General features: G+C 41.1%; 1 protein-coding gene across 4 annotated transcripts; it reads right to left on the bottom strand.

Annotated features, from left to right (window-relative positions):
• Nucleotides 1-4,172: 4,172 nt before the first annotated feature.
• On the bottom strand, nucleotides 4,173-16,743 carry LOC119014170 (insulin-like growth factor-binding protein complex acid labile subunit). 4 transcript variants are annotated; one of them, XM_037089127.1, is made up of 9 exons: nucleotides 16,510-16,743; nucleotides 16,071-16,224; nucleotides 14,475-14,553; nucleotides 11,813-12,248; nucleotides 9,906-10,051; nucleotides 8,404-8,572; nucleotides 8,153-8,315; nucleotides 6,572-6,826; nucleotides 4,173-6,199 (listed from the first exon to the last, which is right to left on the bottom strand). In XM_037089127.1, exons 4-9 carry the CDS (start codon nucleotides 12,116-12,118, stop codon nucleotides 6,108-6,110), a joined length of 1,131 nt encoding a protein of 376 aa, XP_036945022.1. In that variant the 5' UTR covers nucleotides 12,119-12,248; nucleotides 14,475-14,553; nucleotides 16,071-16,224; nucleotides 16,510-16,743; the 3' UTR covers nucleotides 4,173-6,107. The 4 variants fall into 4 exon arrangements, with proteins under 4 accessions (XP_036945022.1, XP_036945024.1, XP_036945021.1 ...); XM_037089129.1 differs by having other exon boundaries at nucleotides 4,173-6,300; nucleotides 14,475-14,550; XM_037089126.1 differs by having other exon boundaries at nucleotides 14,475-14,550.
• Between the last annotated feature and the right edge of the window lie 911 nt (nucleotides 16,744-17,654).

The following is a 17,654-nucleotide window of genomic DNA, read 5'->3' as shown; positions in this document are numbered from 1 at the left end:
ATTGAATGATTCACTAATTGTACACAGTGTGCATCATTGAACAACATGTTTTCATCTCTCTGCCACTGGGTCAATGCAATCACAATTTACAGCAATCTGTTATAAATGAAGGCAATGACTGACAGCAGAGCAAGAATACACAAAACTCAACCAAAATGCCGAGAGTCAGTCAAAAGCAGACTGCTTTTTTATGATCCTTACGTGCGCAACTTGTGTGTACATTATCATAGCTTACTTATTCAGTTTTGAATTGAGAATACAGTCGCATCTTGCTAACCATTACATTTTGTGTCGCCATTAGTTACAAACAGCCAATGTTAGTAACTAGTCTGAAAACAAAGTTGTGAGGTCAGCATCAGGCATCCACGCTCGAGCAGTATGTGCTCTTGCCTTGCTTCTTTTGATCTAGCTTCTTTTCTCTGCTTGGTCTCTTTGCTGTTGTTTGAGATGATGATAAAGGTCATTTCTCTCTGGAGCGACTGCATCTTTGTGTTAACTAACTCACTGGCTAAGGATTTAAACGTCTATGCAGCAGCCATTCCCTCCAGCCAGCTCAGCTTTTTTGCCCTCCCCTGCTGGAGAACAGAGGCTGCAGTGACTCACCATCACCTCTCACGGCAGATATGGTTCTACAGACAGGGAGAGGGTATGCCCAGCCGCTTAGCAGTGGATGTCTTCTGTCACACTCTGTTGATAGGGTTAGTTCATTTTTTGAATGTTTCAAACTAAAATGATGTCCAGATCTAACAAAATGTTGATCAAGGTTCTCAGTCATCCAGGTCATGGTAATTCGTGCTAGGCAACTGGACATGCTTCGGTTTCTTGAAGACATTTCACCTCTCATCAGAGAGGCTTCTTCAGTTCTAACTAACTGGAGGGGAGTTGCAGGCTCCCTGTGTGGGAGTGTTCTTGCAGAGTCATTAAGGTTAGTGTTAGGTTTGAGCAGAGTCATTTGGGCCAAGATATTACAAAGTCCACCTTTTAAATGTAATAACTGATGCCAAAGTTTCATATGCAGAAACAACAATTACAGTAAAAAGGGGCACGTACACAGCTGCTCCTGTGTAGGCAGTTCTCTGTGGCGGTGTCCTTCCAGAGCTTTTGTTTACATTGTTACGGTCAGTCCAGGAGGAAGCTGGAGGAAACTGGAATTTGTCCTCTGATGAAACAAAAACACTGACTGACCCAGATTGATGGGCCTTGCACTGTTCCACTATGATATTCCGTGTTGGTTACAGAAGTTCAGATCAGGGAGGCCATTTCTCTATCCTAGCACTAATAGTGTTATAACATGCTGCACCAGTACTGCCCTAACACTATAGGACAGATCTTTTTGATTCCATCAGCAGCCACACATCACCAAATCATCCAGGTAAAAGAAACTTATGAAGGCATCCAAATGCTGTTCAGTGATTAAAAGCCTTGATCAGTGTTATTTTTACATTAGGCTTATAAGCTATATGCACATTAAAGCAACATTATGTTACTTTTTTACATTTGTAAGATGAAAATTATAGCTCAAATTATTAGTATTAGTGCAGTGCCCGTAGGAAACGTATTCCTATAGAAAAGTGGGAGGTCAAGTTGCTTTTTCATGGATGGCCAAATGACGTGTTTGGTGTCATTATTTTCAGCACAACCTCACATGTGTGACTGTACAGTTATTTTTAAAGTTTTGATACACTATATTAACACTATGGACCTAAAATCACAAAACAACATAAAACCAGCGTAGGAAAAAGTTAGATTTTTTACTGTGAAAACCACAAATATGTTTAACGAACCAATTTTATTTGTTATAACGCAAATATAAATTGTTCTTTGCTAAATTTGCTAGCAGCTAGCTAAATACGAACATCCACAGATTCCGATTCCAGTTTGTTGTCCTCGCAGACCGGAACAGACTCAGTCCGGACTCGTTTAGTCTCATTAATCCACAACAGTCAGTTTAGATACACAGAACAGGGCCGAACTGGCGGCAAAATCCCGGTCCAGTTCACGCCGCTGCAGGTATAAATCTGCTTGTTTCTTAAGGTATGTCGTGGGCTTGAACTCTGCAGTGATTGGCTCTGGTGCGCACGTGGCTATGGTGGCTATGGTTGACAATGCCAGCGGAATTCGTAACGCATTTATGAAATAGTGTATAAACGGTATCATTTTAGTCCAAACAAATGCGACGCTGCACACCCTTGAACCACGCAGCAGCCATGTTGAAACTCTCAGATCAGTCTGACCCTGATCTGCAGATTTTACCCACTGGTATAATGGCGCTCCTACAGGTTGTTCAGATTCAGAGCCTTTCTCCCATCACTCTTGACTTCCATCTCCCTGGATAGCTCAAGCCCTGCCGAACTCCGTCTGTGGCTCAACCTTCTCACCAATTGGAACGGAATTACTTTCTTTTATGACGACCAACTGACTCACCCGCACGACATCCATCTGTATACCGACGCTGCTCCTCCTGTCGGTTTTGGGGGTTTCTACAACAGACTATGGTTCGCAGCAGAATGGCCCCCAGAGCTCGCAAACGAATGCCAGGTCACTTCCTCCGTGCTCTTCGAAATCTAACCCACACTAGCCGCTGCCATCTTGTGGGGACATGAATGGTCCTGCAAGTCCATTCTCATCTACTCAGACAACCTCGCAGTCGTAGACATGATTAACAAAGGACGCTCCAGCTCCCCATCTATCACGCCATTCACACGACGTCTCATCTGGCACATGACCTGCTGTTGTAAAGATCTTGGCTAGAGCGTGCTGGTGGCGCATGCATTTGTTTTGGAAGCAAGTGACAGACAGACCACCAGAAGGATCACAGTGAGGTAATTTTTTGATGAATGATTTTGTATGTTATATGTGTGATTGGACCCCCACCACAGGCATGTGCTGTTATTATAACTATATAGTAATAGTAGTTTTTTTGCAGATGGTCTCATTTGCTTGTTACATGTCATATATAGTCATCAGATTAATCACTAAACTGTTTCAGAAACACTTAAAAGTTCATGGTAGTCACTTTAAAACACACACACACACACACACACACACACACACACACACACACACACACACACACTTAATGTAGTATTTATCTTGACATCTGGCCTATGGCCTCAATAGGATTTTTTTTCCTCTTTCCGTCCATCACTCTAGCAGTAATCCTCCAGAGACATATGGCCTGCCTAAAGACATCTGCCTCTACTGCTGTAATTATTTAAAATCATTTTCTTATCATTTCTTTTCTGGGAGAGCAGGTTGGCCCTTTAATTGTGTGTGTGCATGTGTGTGTGTTCATTTCTTAGCCTAGCATCGTGTTATTTCTGTCTTGTCTTGTCATTAGGGATGTAAACATTAAATGTCCAGTGTGTAGGATTTAGTGGTATCTTGCAGTGAGGTTGCCACCTGCAGCCAGATGAACATCCCTTGTCTCGGCCTCGAAAAACAGCCCCTATGTAAGCCAGGGTTTGGTTTGTGCGTTCTGGGATACTGTAGAGACATGGTGGTTGCCTCAATAGCTAAAAAGGCTCATTCCAAGTTCATGAAAAACAACACATTTTCAGATAATAACACATTAATTAAACATAATTAATTATATTGCATTTTATTGAATTTTTGACCCTAAATCCTGTATACTCAACCTTTAAAAGAAAATGTAAATGAGAGTCAGAGATTTATTGTTGTTGTCCAATGCTTTCAATACAAGGCAAGTTAATACAGGCATTCTCATCCAACACCTAACTCGTTCTGGTTTAAAACCCAAGGAATGACAGTCTACACTCTATATCATTTTTTTGTTTTCCTATTACAAATAGCCACTCGATACAACATGTCTATCATTTACCTCATATCAAGAATTAGACTGTCACCACCCTCTCCACCGTCTTTTTGTGCTATTCTTCTTTTATTATTGATGGTGAGATCAATTGTACCAATTTAACTTTTTTTTTTTTTGAAAAGAGGTCAAATATTGAATAAAAATAGCTTACAACCTATGGACATTATGTTTAATTAAAAAAGAAACCTTAACCTCCTCTCTATCCAAATATCTTCAATACAGTCCTTAGTACCACACAGTGATTGTAAAATGTATTGAATGTGGGCTGCAGATTGACAAAAAACACACACGATAAAGTTTTGTTTTTTTTTTTGTTTTTTTTTTAAATTTATTTATTTATTTATTTAGCATCACTTATGGTGTTACAAACAGTTCAGTGCCATACAACTTGGGTAAAGTAACTACTGCAGATGCATTTATGTAGTTGACAGTTTAGGTTTTGCATGAATGCAGTGGGGGCACCTTCATCTCTCGGAGAGGAGCAGCTGTTTGATGATAGCTTAAGCTGATTTAGATGAATTAACCTAAACTTTGGATGTAAAAGCAGCTATTTACTGGAGCAAAAGAACAATGGGCCTGATATTGTGCAATTAATAAAGAGTTGGGAATGTATTCACTTTACTTTAACTTTAATTTACTAATATTTTTACACCACTACAATTGTCTGACAGCTTTAGTTACAAGTTACTTTTCAGGTTGTCTTCCTCACCTTCAGGTCCAGTGAAAAAAAGTCTACAGATTTTCTGATTTCGATTGTTTCTCATAAACTGAAGCATGAAATGTTCCTGTATGTGTTGAGAAAATGTTCCTCCTTCTTTGCCTTGAGGCTGAAACGGGCTGTTTTTCTGACTTTACACAGATGCACTGTTCTCAACGGACTGCAACACTACAAACAAATGATAATTATAGAATATGATGCATCATTGTAGATTAAACCACCCAACAGTACATAAAATTGCTATAATGAACTGAACCTTAAACATCTACAGCAGCTTAATGCAACATACACAATAATGCGGTAGAAATATGAATCCAAAATCAGTAGACACAGGCTAATAGATATAAGAAATCAGCCAACTGAATGTTTTTTCTTTTATCTACGGGAACCCACAGGTGATTATCTATCAGGGTGGTCTGGGCTATTTTTAACCAGATTGAAATCGCCCGAGAGAGACGTAGATTACTGCAAGTGATTGACCCAGGTATTCAGAAAACAGGACATTCATAAATTATGAATACAAATCATAATAATGATACCGATGACGATAATAACAAACAAAATAATATTCTTTTTTTGTGGGTTTCTGTTGCCCTCTACTGACCAGCCACCCCTGCATGAATGAGAATGGTTGCTGAACAGGAAGGGGACCAATGCTACTGTATATGCAGAATGCCCAGATTTCCATGGTATGTCCTCTACCCAATGGTCATGGATATGTTTAAACTTTATGTTTCATAATCTTAATTTATCATTTATGTCATTTCAACACTGTGCTCGTGGTCTGGTCTGGTTTAGACACAAAAAACAACATGTTTGGCTTACCTGGTTATGTTGTCACAAATGTCTCCTTAAAAATGGTCTGTTTTGTTGCCACTGACATGGCTTAACAAAATATCTCAACTCCTGATAAAAAGAATTTTAAAAAAACGCAGTGGATTAGGTATCAGCAACTTTGACAATGGTTAATGGTATGAAGGTCTGCAGAGCATTTCATAGATGTGCAAAATACAAACAAGAGAATGCTGATCAGAATTTTCTTTAGTGATAATGTAAAGTTAAATTGAAGTTGGAAGAAACTGAAAGACAGGCCTTGTACAATCACGGTTGCTGCTCAATTAATAAATTCCCTCATTGTTCTTCATAACCACCAACAACAACCGTATAGGTTGGCTACAAAAGCAGTTAATTAAGACTTCTGGTATGCTGCAATGGTCATGTTGTTTTGGGTGTCAGTGGCAATCAGCCTTTCCAGTCGGTTAAGTATGAGGATGTGTTGTAATTGAATAAGCCTGAAACTAATTCATAAATAGCCTTAATCATGCTGCATGCATGTAAAAATAAAATGTACATTTAATAAGATTAATATTTATTTTTGTATAAAAAAGCCCATAGCCTGCAGTCACACACCCCCAAATAAACACACACACTTTTAAAGCCCTTGTACTGTGAAGTGAAAATATGAGCAACAATTCAAAGCACAAAGTGTCCTTCAGGCCATCTAGACAGACAGTATATGCTCTTGCCTGTTTGAATATCAAAAGAAAACTGTCCTTACAAACAATCGTCCATGTGTGTTCGGCCTTCCTGGATGCTGCATTCCTCCTTGTCACTGGGGGACCCTGGGAGGTAACGCTTCAGTAGAACTGCAACAGTTAGTTGTTAGTCTGCTTCTTCTTCTGATGATGATTCTGCTGTTTGGCTTTATCATTTATGACAGTACATTAGGAGTCTTGGGGGTTTGGTACTGTTGGTTGGACAAAACAAGCAATTTTAACATGTCACCTCAGACTCTAGGAATTTCTGATGAGCATTTCCCATAGTTTCTTTTTGACAATTTACAGTTTAAACAATGAATCGATAATAATTAATCACAATAATGATAATCATTAGCTGCAGCCCTCCTCCTCAGTCACAGAGTCTCCATATTTTTTGGTCTCCTCCTTCTGTAAATGCCTTCTCTGCAGGCTGTAATGGGCTTTATGATTGGGTCTGTGACTCAGTGTCCCAGTTCTTACCAGCGTTCCTCTTCCTGGTCCTCTCTGCCATAACCAAAGCCGCCACCACGGTGACTATGACAGTGACGGTGATGACGAGCACAGTGGCCGTTTCTGCGATGCAGAGCTGGCTGTCAACCCAGGCCAGTGAAGACCCAGCCAGCTGCGGAGGGTCCTGGCACGTCACGTTGCGGTAGTCGTCGATGTGGAGGTGTCGAACGTACAAGATCTTGCTGAATACGCGATGCAGCTCGCAGTCGCAGCTCCACGGGTTGCCTGGTGGAGCAACAAGAAAGGTAACTGTCAATATCAGTAAAGATGATTATGTAGCTGTGTCACATCAGACATAACCAGAGATTATATTATATTTCTCAAATATTTTGTTCATGGTCTAATTCTCTGAAATTGACATTTAACTGCTTATATAACAGTCCCAATTTAATATTGATGCCTCTTTATTTTCTATTACCATCAGCAAGAGGATTGGCTATTTCTGTTTCATAGAAATATTATTCTTATGCCTGTCAGCCAGAGATTCCAAATGATCTAAGTCAGATATTCAATAATATTAAAACTCTTTATTATGGCTGAGTGCTAAGGATTGTTGAGTCTTACAGCCTGAGAAAAGAAGCTGATCTATGGTCTGGTGGAACGGTACTGAGAAAACTAATTCAAAATCCTAGATGCTGCACTTTAATTACTACTATATTTCTGTTCTGATTAATTCTCATCATTTATGGCAGTGAGTTGATGCCACATCACACCAAAACATTTACTATGAAATATAATCTCATAATGACTACATACTACAAATTATTGGTTAGAATCTTATCTGACTATCTGTTTTTGCAAAAAAATCTCATTGAAAAACAAGCAACATTGCTCCTAACAGCATGCGGTCTTATGTTATTAAAATAAGTAAATTAGCTTGTTACATGTTTTACATGATAAATTGGTTTGTTGTTATAACAAGTATTATCCATTCGTGGTAAAAATAAGAAATAAGGCTGGGTCACTGGCTGTAGAAAGGATATTGAACTCAACATTGTTTAAAATCAAAATTGATTGGTTTATAGGGTTTGATTGAGACTCATATTACTCATATTTACACCTTCAGAGATTGTTAGATATGTTTTCGTAAAGGTTTGAATACATATTTATAACTTGATAACCAATCTGGCCAGGGTTGGAAGGGTGGTAGTGGATTTGTCTAAGCCTACTCAGCACTATATACTTCATTATACACTGAAACACAGCGACCTTATATAACTTTAGAGAGACACAGTATTCAGTATCCATGAACTGGATGTGCATTTAAGTGCACCATCATTCCTAATGCCCCCCTGGCTTTGTGGATAACGCTCATGACGGGAGGGTAGGAGATGTTCAATCTTGTCGGATAATACCTGCCATCTGGTAGCCAATAGTGCAACACAATATGAAAGCAGCCTACAGCCATAATACATAAAAAAAACATCCTGCCATATGGTGGGATGAATAAACACATCCGTATTGTGAGCGAGAGAGGCGTATCTTCACTTGATCTTCAACAAAGTTTGACACAAGATGAACATGGGCAGTAGTAGTAGTGATAGCGGAAACCTGACAGCTGGATGTGTGTCGCTTTTGTATGAAGGCTGATGAAGGTTTTAAACTTGAGATGATGCAGGCTGTTTCCCTCCAGGGCAAGAACCGCCAGGCTGTAGAGAGGAGCCAGAGCATCACTCTCGATCTGGGAGATGTTGTTGTTACTTAGCTGCAGCACCTAGACAGACATACGGATAATCAGACAGACGGACATACAGGCAAGTTTGTATACACACACAGAGTCATTTCAACAGGTGTTCGTGCACCTCTAGTCCAGGTAACATATCCAGGCTCCCCTGCTGCACCACAGTCAGTCGGTTGTTGTGTAAGTAGAGCTGTCTCAGCCTGGAGAGGCCCCTGAACACACCAGAGCCAACCAACATCAGCTGGTTATAACTGAGGTCCAGCTTCTCCATGTTGTCCAGATACTCGAAGCTGATAAAAACAGTTGGAAGAGACAGTGATTTCCTGGAACTTGAACTGGCTCCATTCAAGATTCTTGGAAACTTGGTCTTATCGAGCGACTCAGCCCCCAAATCTTTGAGTCAATTCATTGTAATCAAGGGCGTGTCATCAATGGAGGGTGAATACACAACAACCTTGAGAATCACTTTGCAATTTGCACTGCAGCGCAAGCAAAACCACATGTCCTCTGATTCCAGCCAGGAACCAAGTTTTCAGTTTCCAAGCCATAAGGAGCACACCAGAGTGCTGCTCCGCCACTTTTTTATTCCAAGTTAATCTTGTCAGTTAGAAGCTACTGCTATTATCCTCCCTTGTTGCAGTGACGCTGACTGTTATCACATTCTCTACAAATGTCCCTTGCCTGGCTTTTGGCAAGGTTCATGGTGATAAATGTGGAAGCTCATTTCCACCAGTTTAAAAAAAAGAATTAGACAAAAGCTATGTGTGATGAAAAAAAGAATCCCCACGGTTAGTCATAATTATGAGAGAAGAAGCCATAATCATGAGATAAAAGGTAGAAATTATGAGATATAAAAAGTCAAAGTCATTAGATTAAAGTCATTATAATGACAACGAAAGTCAAAATTATAATTTAGAAATGCTATTTGAACTTACTAATGTTGTTAGCTATTGTCACATAAATCAAGTTATGTATGTAACATACATACATAAGGTACTAAATATATGTATTTATTTTTGCATAACCTAGGATTGTTTTTCGTAAGAAATTTTAGTAGTTTTAGTTAATTTTGGTGCAACGGTCATGTCATTTGGGAGCAGTGATATATTTTGTTTTGTGAGTCATCGGCAACGAGCTATTCTGTCGTGTAGTTATGAGGATGTGTTGGATAAATACGGCTGTCTGTAGCTTTATCTTCTAGTAGTTAAGATGGTCAATTTGCCACAACTGGTCGGATGTATGGGATGAGATGGTGAACAAAAACAGGCAGGCAAAGGGAGGAGCGGATCGTCATTCTTTCTCACCTTCAACTCATTTTAAATTAAAATACAATATGGTTTTTTTTGGTCACATTTCTGTCCATGTTAATAAGCCGCTCTCTTTTAGCTCTGTTTTGGTCTCTCCTGTGAAATACACGTGGCTGTGCTACTTTCATTGTCACTAATCTTGTCTGTCGTTTGGTGCTGGACATGTAGAGTAGAGTAAGTCTATACTGAAGACCAAAACAATGAGTTTGCCCAAGGCTCACCTGTACGGACAAGGTGAGGGACTATAACACCAAGCAGACCTTTTTTTCAGTAGCCCTTTGCACTGCACTACGAGGAGTCATGCGGCTGCATGTACCTGTATCCAGATATATGATGTAAGTTGTTGTGCTCCAGTCGCAGCTCTCTGAGAGCAGACAGACTGGTTGAAAAGTCGACAGGGAGAGATGTTAACCGGTTCCAGCTGAGGTCCAGCTTCTCCAGCAGGGATAAAGAAAAAAATGCCTGTGGGAAGAGAGGAGGACAACCGGAAAGACAGAGAGAAGCATTCATTTAACTACTGTATCCTCTCTGTGTAACCCGTCAGCACTGGCACTGATGAAACCCAGACCACTGAAAACATCTGTTTCTTCCTCCATCTTTCACTTCATCCCTCCCCCTTTAATCCTTTTACATGTGTATCTCTTTCCCCTCCATTCTCACTCTGTTCCTACATCTGCTCATGTTTATATCCTATTTCCTTCAGTTCAGCTGCTTTCTGTGCTTTCTTTCTGAATGTAATGTCTTCCAGAGTGTACACTGACACTTCAACAGATACACTATATTGTCAAAAGTATTTGCTCAGCTGCCTTGACTCGCATATGAACTTAAGTGACATCCCATTCTTAATCCATAGGGTTTAATATGACGTCGGTCCACCCCTTGCAGCTGTAACAGCTTCAACTCCTCTGGAAAGGCTCCAGGTTTAGGAGTGTGTTTATAGGACTTTTTAACCATTACTCCAGAAGCACATTTGTCCACTGATTGGACATGGAGGCCTGGCTCTCAGTCTCCGCTCTAATTCATCCCAAAGGTGCTCTATTGGGTCGAGGTCAGGACTCTGTGCAGACCAGTCAAGTTCATCCACACCAAACTCTCTCCTCCATGTCTTTATGGACCTTGCTTTGTGCACTGGTGCACAGTCATGTTGGAACAGGAAGGGGCCATCCCCAAACTGTTCCCACAAAGTTGGGAGCATGGAATTGTCCAACATCTCTTAGTATGCTGAAGCATTCAGAGTTCCTTTCACTGGAACTAAGGGACCAAGCCCAGCTCCTTTAAAACAACCCCACACCATAATCCCCCTCCACCAAACTTTACACTTGGCACAATGCAGTCAGACAAGTACCGTTCTCCTGGCAACCGCCAAACCCAGACTCGTCCATCAGATGGAATAGCGCGATTCATCACTCCAGAGAACGTATCTCCGCTGCTCTAGAGTCCAGAGGCAGTGTGCTTTACACCACTGCATCTAATGTTTTGCATTGCACTTGCTGATGTATGGCTTGGATGCAGCAGCTCAACCATGGAAACCGATTCCATGAAGCTCTCTACACACTGTTCTTGAGCTAATGTAGCGGTTGACTCTGCAGAGAGTTGGCGACCTCTGCGCATGATACGTATCAGCATCCACTGATCCCGCTCTGTCATTTTACATGGCCTACCACTTCGTGACTAAGTTGCTATCGTTCCCAATCGCTTTCACTTTGTTATAATACCACTGATAGTTGACTGTGGGATATTTAGGAGCGAGGAAATTTCATGACTGGACTTGCACAGGCGGCATCCTATCACAGTACCACGCTGGAATTCACTGAGCTCCTGAGAGCAACACATTCTTTCCCAAATGTTTGTAGAAACAGTCAGCATGCCTAGGTGCTTGCTTTTACACACCTGTGGCCATGGAAGTGATTGGAACACCTGATTTCAATTATTTGAATGGGTGAATAAATACTTTTGGCAATATAGTGTATTTCTGTAAAACTGAAATTTATTACTAGTGCTTTCCTCTTACACTTCCATTGATATTTCAACTGCTGTCAGTGTCAATGCATCTATATCAACTGCACATTTAGCTGTTTGCTGTGCACAATATTTAACCTGAACTGACAAATCAACTACTTTCAGTGATTACACTGCAACACTTCAGCTGGTTTCAGTGCACAGTACTTACACTTCAATTTACGTTTTCAGCGCTTTCACTTTCATCTAACCTATGGTTCCTACCTGTGGTTGTATTTCCTGTATATGGCTGTTGCTCAGCACCAGCACGCGCAGGGACCACAGTCCAGTGAAGACTCCGGTGGCAATCTTGCTAATGTTGTTTCCTCCCAGTTCCAGCAGCCATGTGCCGTGTGGGAGGCCCCTGGGAACATGCTCGAGGCCACGGCTACTACAGTTCACCAGGTCAGGATGCTCGTAACAATGGCACTGGTGTGGACACAACCGTGAGCCCACAACAGTTGGAAATAGGGATGTGGTGAGGTAAAAGGCAAGAAGGGCGAAGAGAAGGGGTAGAAAACTGAGATGCATAATTCCCCAGACAGGAAGAGGAAGGACGGGCAGCTTGCTCGATGGAAGTGAAGTCTGGAAAGTTAAATGAAGCTTGGCAGTTTAATTCTGCAAATCTCTCCAACAAGCCTCATAGTCATTGTAGACACACCTGTAAGAGAAAGTAAGCATAGCACAGTGATTTAGTTTTCATTTTAATCCGTAAAGTCAAGCTTTGGTTGACCTAATAAATGCTCAAGGCTGGATTCACACCAGTTCTGTCTTTTGGCCCCAAAATGGAGGGCGTCCCATTAATTTTATTGAGGGTAGTGTGCTTTGGCTGTGGCAATGTGGTTCAGGAAAACATGTGTAGCTGTGTCAGTATGTTGCACGTATTATCATCTATTTCAATTCAATTTTTTTTTTTACATTTCTGTATCACCAATTTTAAATCGAAAATAAGTATTCTCATGGTTCCATGTCACCAGTTTTTGGGGGGAGGGGCTTTAATTAACCGTACACAAAGATGCTATAGTGACGTAGCTCTACCCACCCGGCAAAATTTAGGAAGCTTGTGTGCTGGAATCAGGATCCTCCTATAGGAAATGAATGTGCAGATGCTGATTCCTGGTCTGAGTGGTGTTCTTCTGTTTACACATGTAGTGAGCTGTGGTGAAAAAGTTGAACCAGGGGACAAATCATGTAAGCTGATGATCAGCCTCACAGCACAACTGAAACCATAGCAGAGTGCAACACAATATGTAATGTATATCGACTCAGTTTGGCATTGTCCACCAGTTCAAACTTCCATCTATAAGACTGAAATGTACTCTGACAGGGAATGACCGACAGATCTGGGGCAGGATAGAAGAGGGGACACAACGGACATTTCTTTGTGTAACATTATGTTTCACTTGTGCCCCAATTTAAAATACACATTCATGATAAGCCTCAAATCCTGGCTTGGGCGGGGGGTGGATTATTAAAGTTTACAACACATGACAGACGGGCCATGGAGGGCCCGGCAACTAAACGCTGCACTGCCAGATTTGGTGTGAATTGAGCCAAATAATGGGTCAGCAGAACTAGCTAAAAAGCACAACACAGATAAATTAAGGCAAATTTGTTAGCAAACAATTACACATTACACGTCAGCTACAGGGTGAGAAGAGTTTTGTGATCATTTACTGGAGTTTGTCACTTTTAAACCCTTTTCCATAATTTGATTCACTGTAAAGGTGCCTTGAGTCCTATAGTAGCAATATGAAGCAATGCTTTTGTGAGTGAATGTTTGAGTGAATCCCAGTCTGAGTAGTCACATTTTTCAACCCAGTTGCCAAGATAATTGTTGGCAGTATATATTTTTAGATTTATCTTGTGACAGCGCTGTGCTCTGGTTGGTCTCTTTAATAATATCCTGTAGTCTCCAACTGTAGTCACTAGCTTGGCAGCCTACTTGCCTGGAACTCTACTGCCATCCCTTCCACCTCACGATATTGAAGTCAAGTCATATACATGTAATGTGAACTAATATCACATGTATCAGAGGAATGTCAATATGGTATATATGACATGTACAGATGGGAACGTATTCATTGAATTGCAGAAATGCAACTTGTCAAGATTTTATCTTGGCGAGTGTTTTATGGAGAAGGTAATACATGCAGCAAGTTTGTTAGCCCTGAAGGATACAGCTGATGCAGTTTGGTGAGTAACACTGAACATGAACATCGCTTACACGAAAACATGGGGACCGTCAATTCGAAATGATTGACTGCAACGTTAAAGTTCCTGTTTTTTTCTGCGGTATCATGTGCCTGTGTGACCAAAGCATCCTTCCCTTAAGCGTGGAAGGAACTTGATTTGCCAGCATTAATGAAATAGGTTTATTATTACACAACTGTCTTACTTTAGATCTTTCTCCTCATTTTTAGACTTGTTTTTAACAGTTTTTTCATCTGGTTTATCCTTCCTTTCCCGTGCAAATGTAATTACATAATCACAGTCATTAAGGACAGTGCAGCAAAAAGGATTAAATTCTGTGAGTCAGACTCACACAGACACACACAGACATAGTATAAAAGCAAAACTGGTGCTCAGCATTTCTTTCTTTTATAGTGAACAGCTACAGAATGATCTGTTTATTTCCTTCTAACTTAATGTTACTCACAATAAATATATTGTATAATACACAGAATTGTCTGAAAAGAAAAAGCTGTAGTGAAAAAAGGGGGATTTTTATCCCTGGTTGATAACACATTAATCACACTTATAAAAGTGGGGAGTCTGTGAAAACGATAACATGTATTTTTCACACTTTAAATCTGACTATAGAAAAATCTAGAGTAAAAATCTACATCTAAAAAAACACAAATTTAATCTTCCTGGTCAAACTCACCTCCTCTGCTGATGAAGAACCCAGACAGTATCCATAGTGGATCACCAACTTTTGATTTCCTGATTTCATGAGATGACTGCTGGACAAAACCAGGCGGGGAGATGATGGACAGAGAGACAAAGACAGAGTGATGACGCTGACTCTCAGTGCAGTCAGCTGTGTCAATAATCCTCTAATCCTCTCCAATCGCCAAATGTTTCCTCTCATCCTCTAAACTCTGGCAGCTCATCTGATGTTTTTATCATGTGTCGCTCTTTCGCTTTATATAAAGACTGTCAATGTCTTATGAAGAGTTTGTGTGTGAATGATAGATAAGAACAGGGGGATACAGTTAACCACAGCCAATTTGTCTATACGTAATTTGACATGAATGTCAATGGTATTCTCATACAAGGCTGGATTTACAACCAGGCAAAGCAGACCCTTGTCCATGGGGTCTCAGAAGTCCAAAGCCTTTATCATGTATCAATTGGGAATGTGCACCACTCAAGCACAGTTTCCACCATTATAAGGGTCTCAAATAATTGATCATCAAAAAAAAAAGAAAAAATGGCTCCATACAGCTTGTCCAGTTTCATCCAAAGGCCCATGTGCGTTTTTAGGCTGTTGTCTTGCACCGATAATCCGCCTCACCGTCTGTGTTAAAGTCACAGAGGTGGAATGGGCGGACAGTTCGATTCCGCATTTGATCCACCAGCAGAGGTAGTAACAGAACCATGACAGCAGCGCAACACAGGGGAGAGACAGTCTGACTGCCTTCAGTCTTACAACTAAATAGATCCTTCACTGGACAAATAAAAGAGAAATGTCCCACACTTAAACTCACAAAGCAACATTACAGGACCGAACAACAAGTTATCCGCCATCTCATCCATCCTCCAAACTCTTTGTTACATTTTTGCCCGGGAAAACAGCGTCTGTCCACGGCAGAGAGCCAGGCTGCTGTGATGTGATTTGATTTCGGAAAAAAAGCTTTAACTGACTGATTATGTTGTTGTAGTTACTGTCTCTGGAAACTTATATGGGAAAAAAAAATAATCACCAAATGTGATGAAAAACAGTTAATTCAACATAATTACCTGTAACAGTCCTGCTTCAGTCATGACTTCATCAGAAATGAATTGAGTTTGTCTTTACCGATCATATTTGAAAGGAAACAGTATGCAGCAGCCTGCCACACAGACCAACAGATGGATACACAATAGAATGTGGGTAAGCTAATACCCCCTTAAAAAATGAATACATTATATATGAACTTTAAATTATAAATGAACTGAAAACTGTTTTGCTAATTCATTAATTATGTAAGATTTTGATACAAAATGTAAGAAAAAAAAAAGGTACTACCTCTACTGTACAAAAGCAGCACTTTTGTCAGCGTGGGGAATTGCACAGAAAGTCACTTGCCTTATGACTGATGGTGCAGCAAATATGAGTTCCATGCAATATTCTAAATGACGCTGTTTCGTTTAAGTTGCTGCTGCAGTGACCCATGAATTTATCACTGTTTGTTGGCTTATTTTAGAGGAGAGGCTAACACGGGTGCCGTCACTGAAGCTCATTCAACAGGTGGAAACACACTGGAACAGCACTTACCATATGCTCCAACGTGTGGATGACCTAAGGGAACCCGTCGCAGCAGCTCTGGCAGGTCTACGTACTGACATTGCCCCACTCACAACAGAACAGTACGACATAATAGCAGAATCTCTAAAAGTGCTGTTCTCCGTTCAGTGATGTCACAGTCGAGCTGTCAGAGGAGAAGAGAGTGTTGGCATATAAAGTCATCCCCCTGTTATCGATGCAACACCGTAAACTGGAAGAGGAGGATATGGGAATTGTCCAAACTCCTGAAGGCACCGCCATGGCTGAGAGTCTGAGGAGGCAACTACATTCTAATTGTAATATTGTAGGCCTATTTAGTCACCTACAGCCCGTCCTAGGTAGCAAACTGTGGCATCGGATGGATGCCACAGTTATGCAGAGGAGGACCTCAAATGTTACTGCGGACACAACAGTGGAGGTCCAAAAGTACCTGGGTGAACTGAGAGCTGAGAGGCTGGAGAACCCCCTGGGAACGACAGAAACAATTATATCCGAACTTGAACAAATTTGCTGTGGTGTTTCTGTGTTCTTCAGCTTCATCTGTGCCCTGAGAAAGTCATGATTCTGTGTCTTCTTGTTGCATCTTATGCTTTGATATTATGCCCTTGTGGGTCTCTTCAGTTCTCCTGTGTTTTTCCCTCTGTGTTATTCTTCATTACCTCACCTGTCCTCTTCCCTCCCTTCTCACCTCACCTGTTCCTGGTGTGGTCATTAGTGTGTCTGATTATATGCTGTGTCTCAGTTCAGGGGCTGCATCCAAAGGCCAATTACGTCACAATGCCACGCAAAGGCTGTCCCAATTCGAAGTCTCCTCCAAATACAGCCCGCAAATGTGGCCTTCTTTTCCCTCTTTTTGGAGGATACACTGCTACTATCCATCTCAGCCTTAAATAGCCCAAGATTCTTTCCGAATTCTGTCGAACTCATGCCTCAAACAGTGGTCTGAAGAATAAGTAAGCATTCTTATTGTGAGCACAAGAGGCCATTCACGAGTGCAACCCATATGTGAAACAGTTTAAGTCAGCAAGTGAGTATGTGACCCAAAATGACACTGCCAGTGAACTGAGAATTGCAGCTCACACTCGATGCTGTGATCTTCATCATGGCACTGTGAATCTTCCATCACTGGACAGGGATGTCGCTGTCATTGCTCCAGGAACAACTCCGACTCAGCAATTTGGGAAGCTGGCTGTCACTCTTCACCTCAAAGGAGGACGACTTCAAACAATCAATGCCATTCATCCAGCATGACCCACTATCATAAGTGCTTCTTCTACCACAGGGGTCCCAAGGATACCACACTGAACTGAGAGGTGTCACCTCAACATGCTTTTACCGTTTCCATCTAGAAGTGCTCAATAAGGCTCATCACTTCAATACACTGCTCTGTGGTGGAAGACTCATACAGCAGTATGTATGTGACATCATGGCAAAAATTGAGTCACAGCGTCTCAACTAGATTCACCACAATCAGAAAACTATCAAGGCAGAAAAGTATAAAGTCATTGTTGATGCCCTAAGTAGTGACAGTGGGATAATCCCAGGACGCCTGACCATCATGCCACCCACAATTTA

Source organism: Acanthopagrus latus, chromosome 23 (assembly GCF_904848185.1).
Source record: "Acanthopagrus latus isolate v.2019 chromosome 23, fAcaLat1.1, whole genome shotgun sequence".
Lineage (NCBI taxonomy): Eukaryota > Metazoa > Chordata > Actinopteri > Spariformes > Sparidae > Acanthopagrus > Acanthopagrus latus.
The sequence above is the reverse complement of the archived record's forward strand: the minus strand, read 5'-3'. Positions and strand labels throughout refer to the sequence as shown.

Bases quoted from the DNA above. Each gene is read 5' to 3' on its own strand.
- LOC119014170 (XM_037089127.1), bottom strand. From the start codon at position 12,118: ATGCATCTCAGTTTTCTACCCCTTCTCTTCGCCCTTCTTGCCTTTTAC. The intron at 10,052-11,812 runs GTAGGAACCATA...CTCTTCCCACAG, and splicing joins TACAGGAAATACAACCACAG to GCATTTTTTTCTTTATCCCT. The intron at 6,200-6,571 runs GTAAGAACTGGG...TAACTGTTGCAG, and splicing joins GACCAGGAAGAGGAACGCTG to TTCTACTGAAGCGTTACCTC.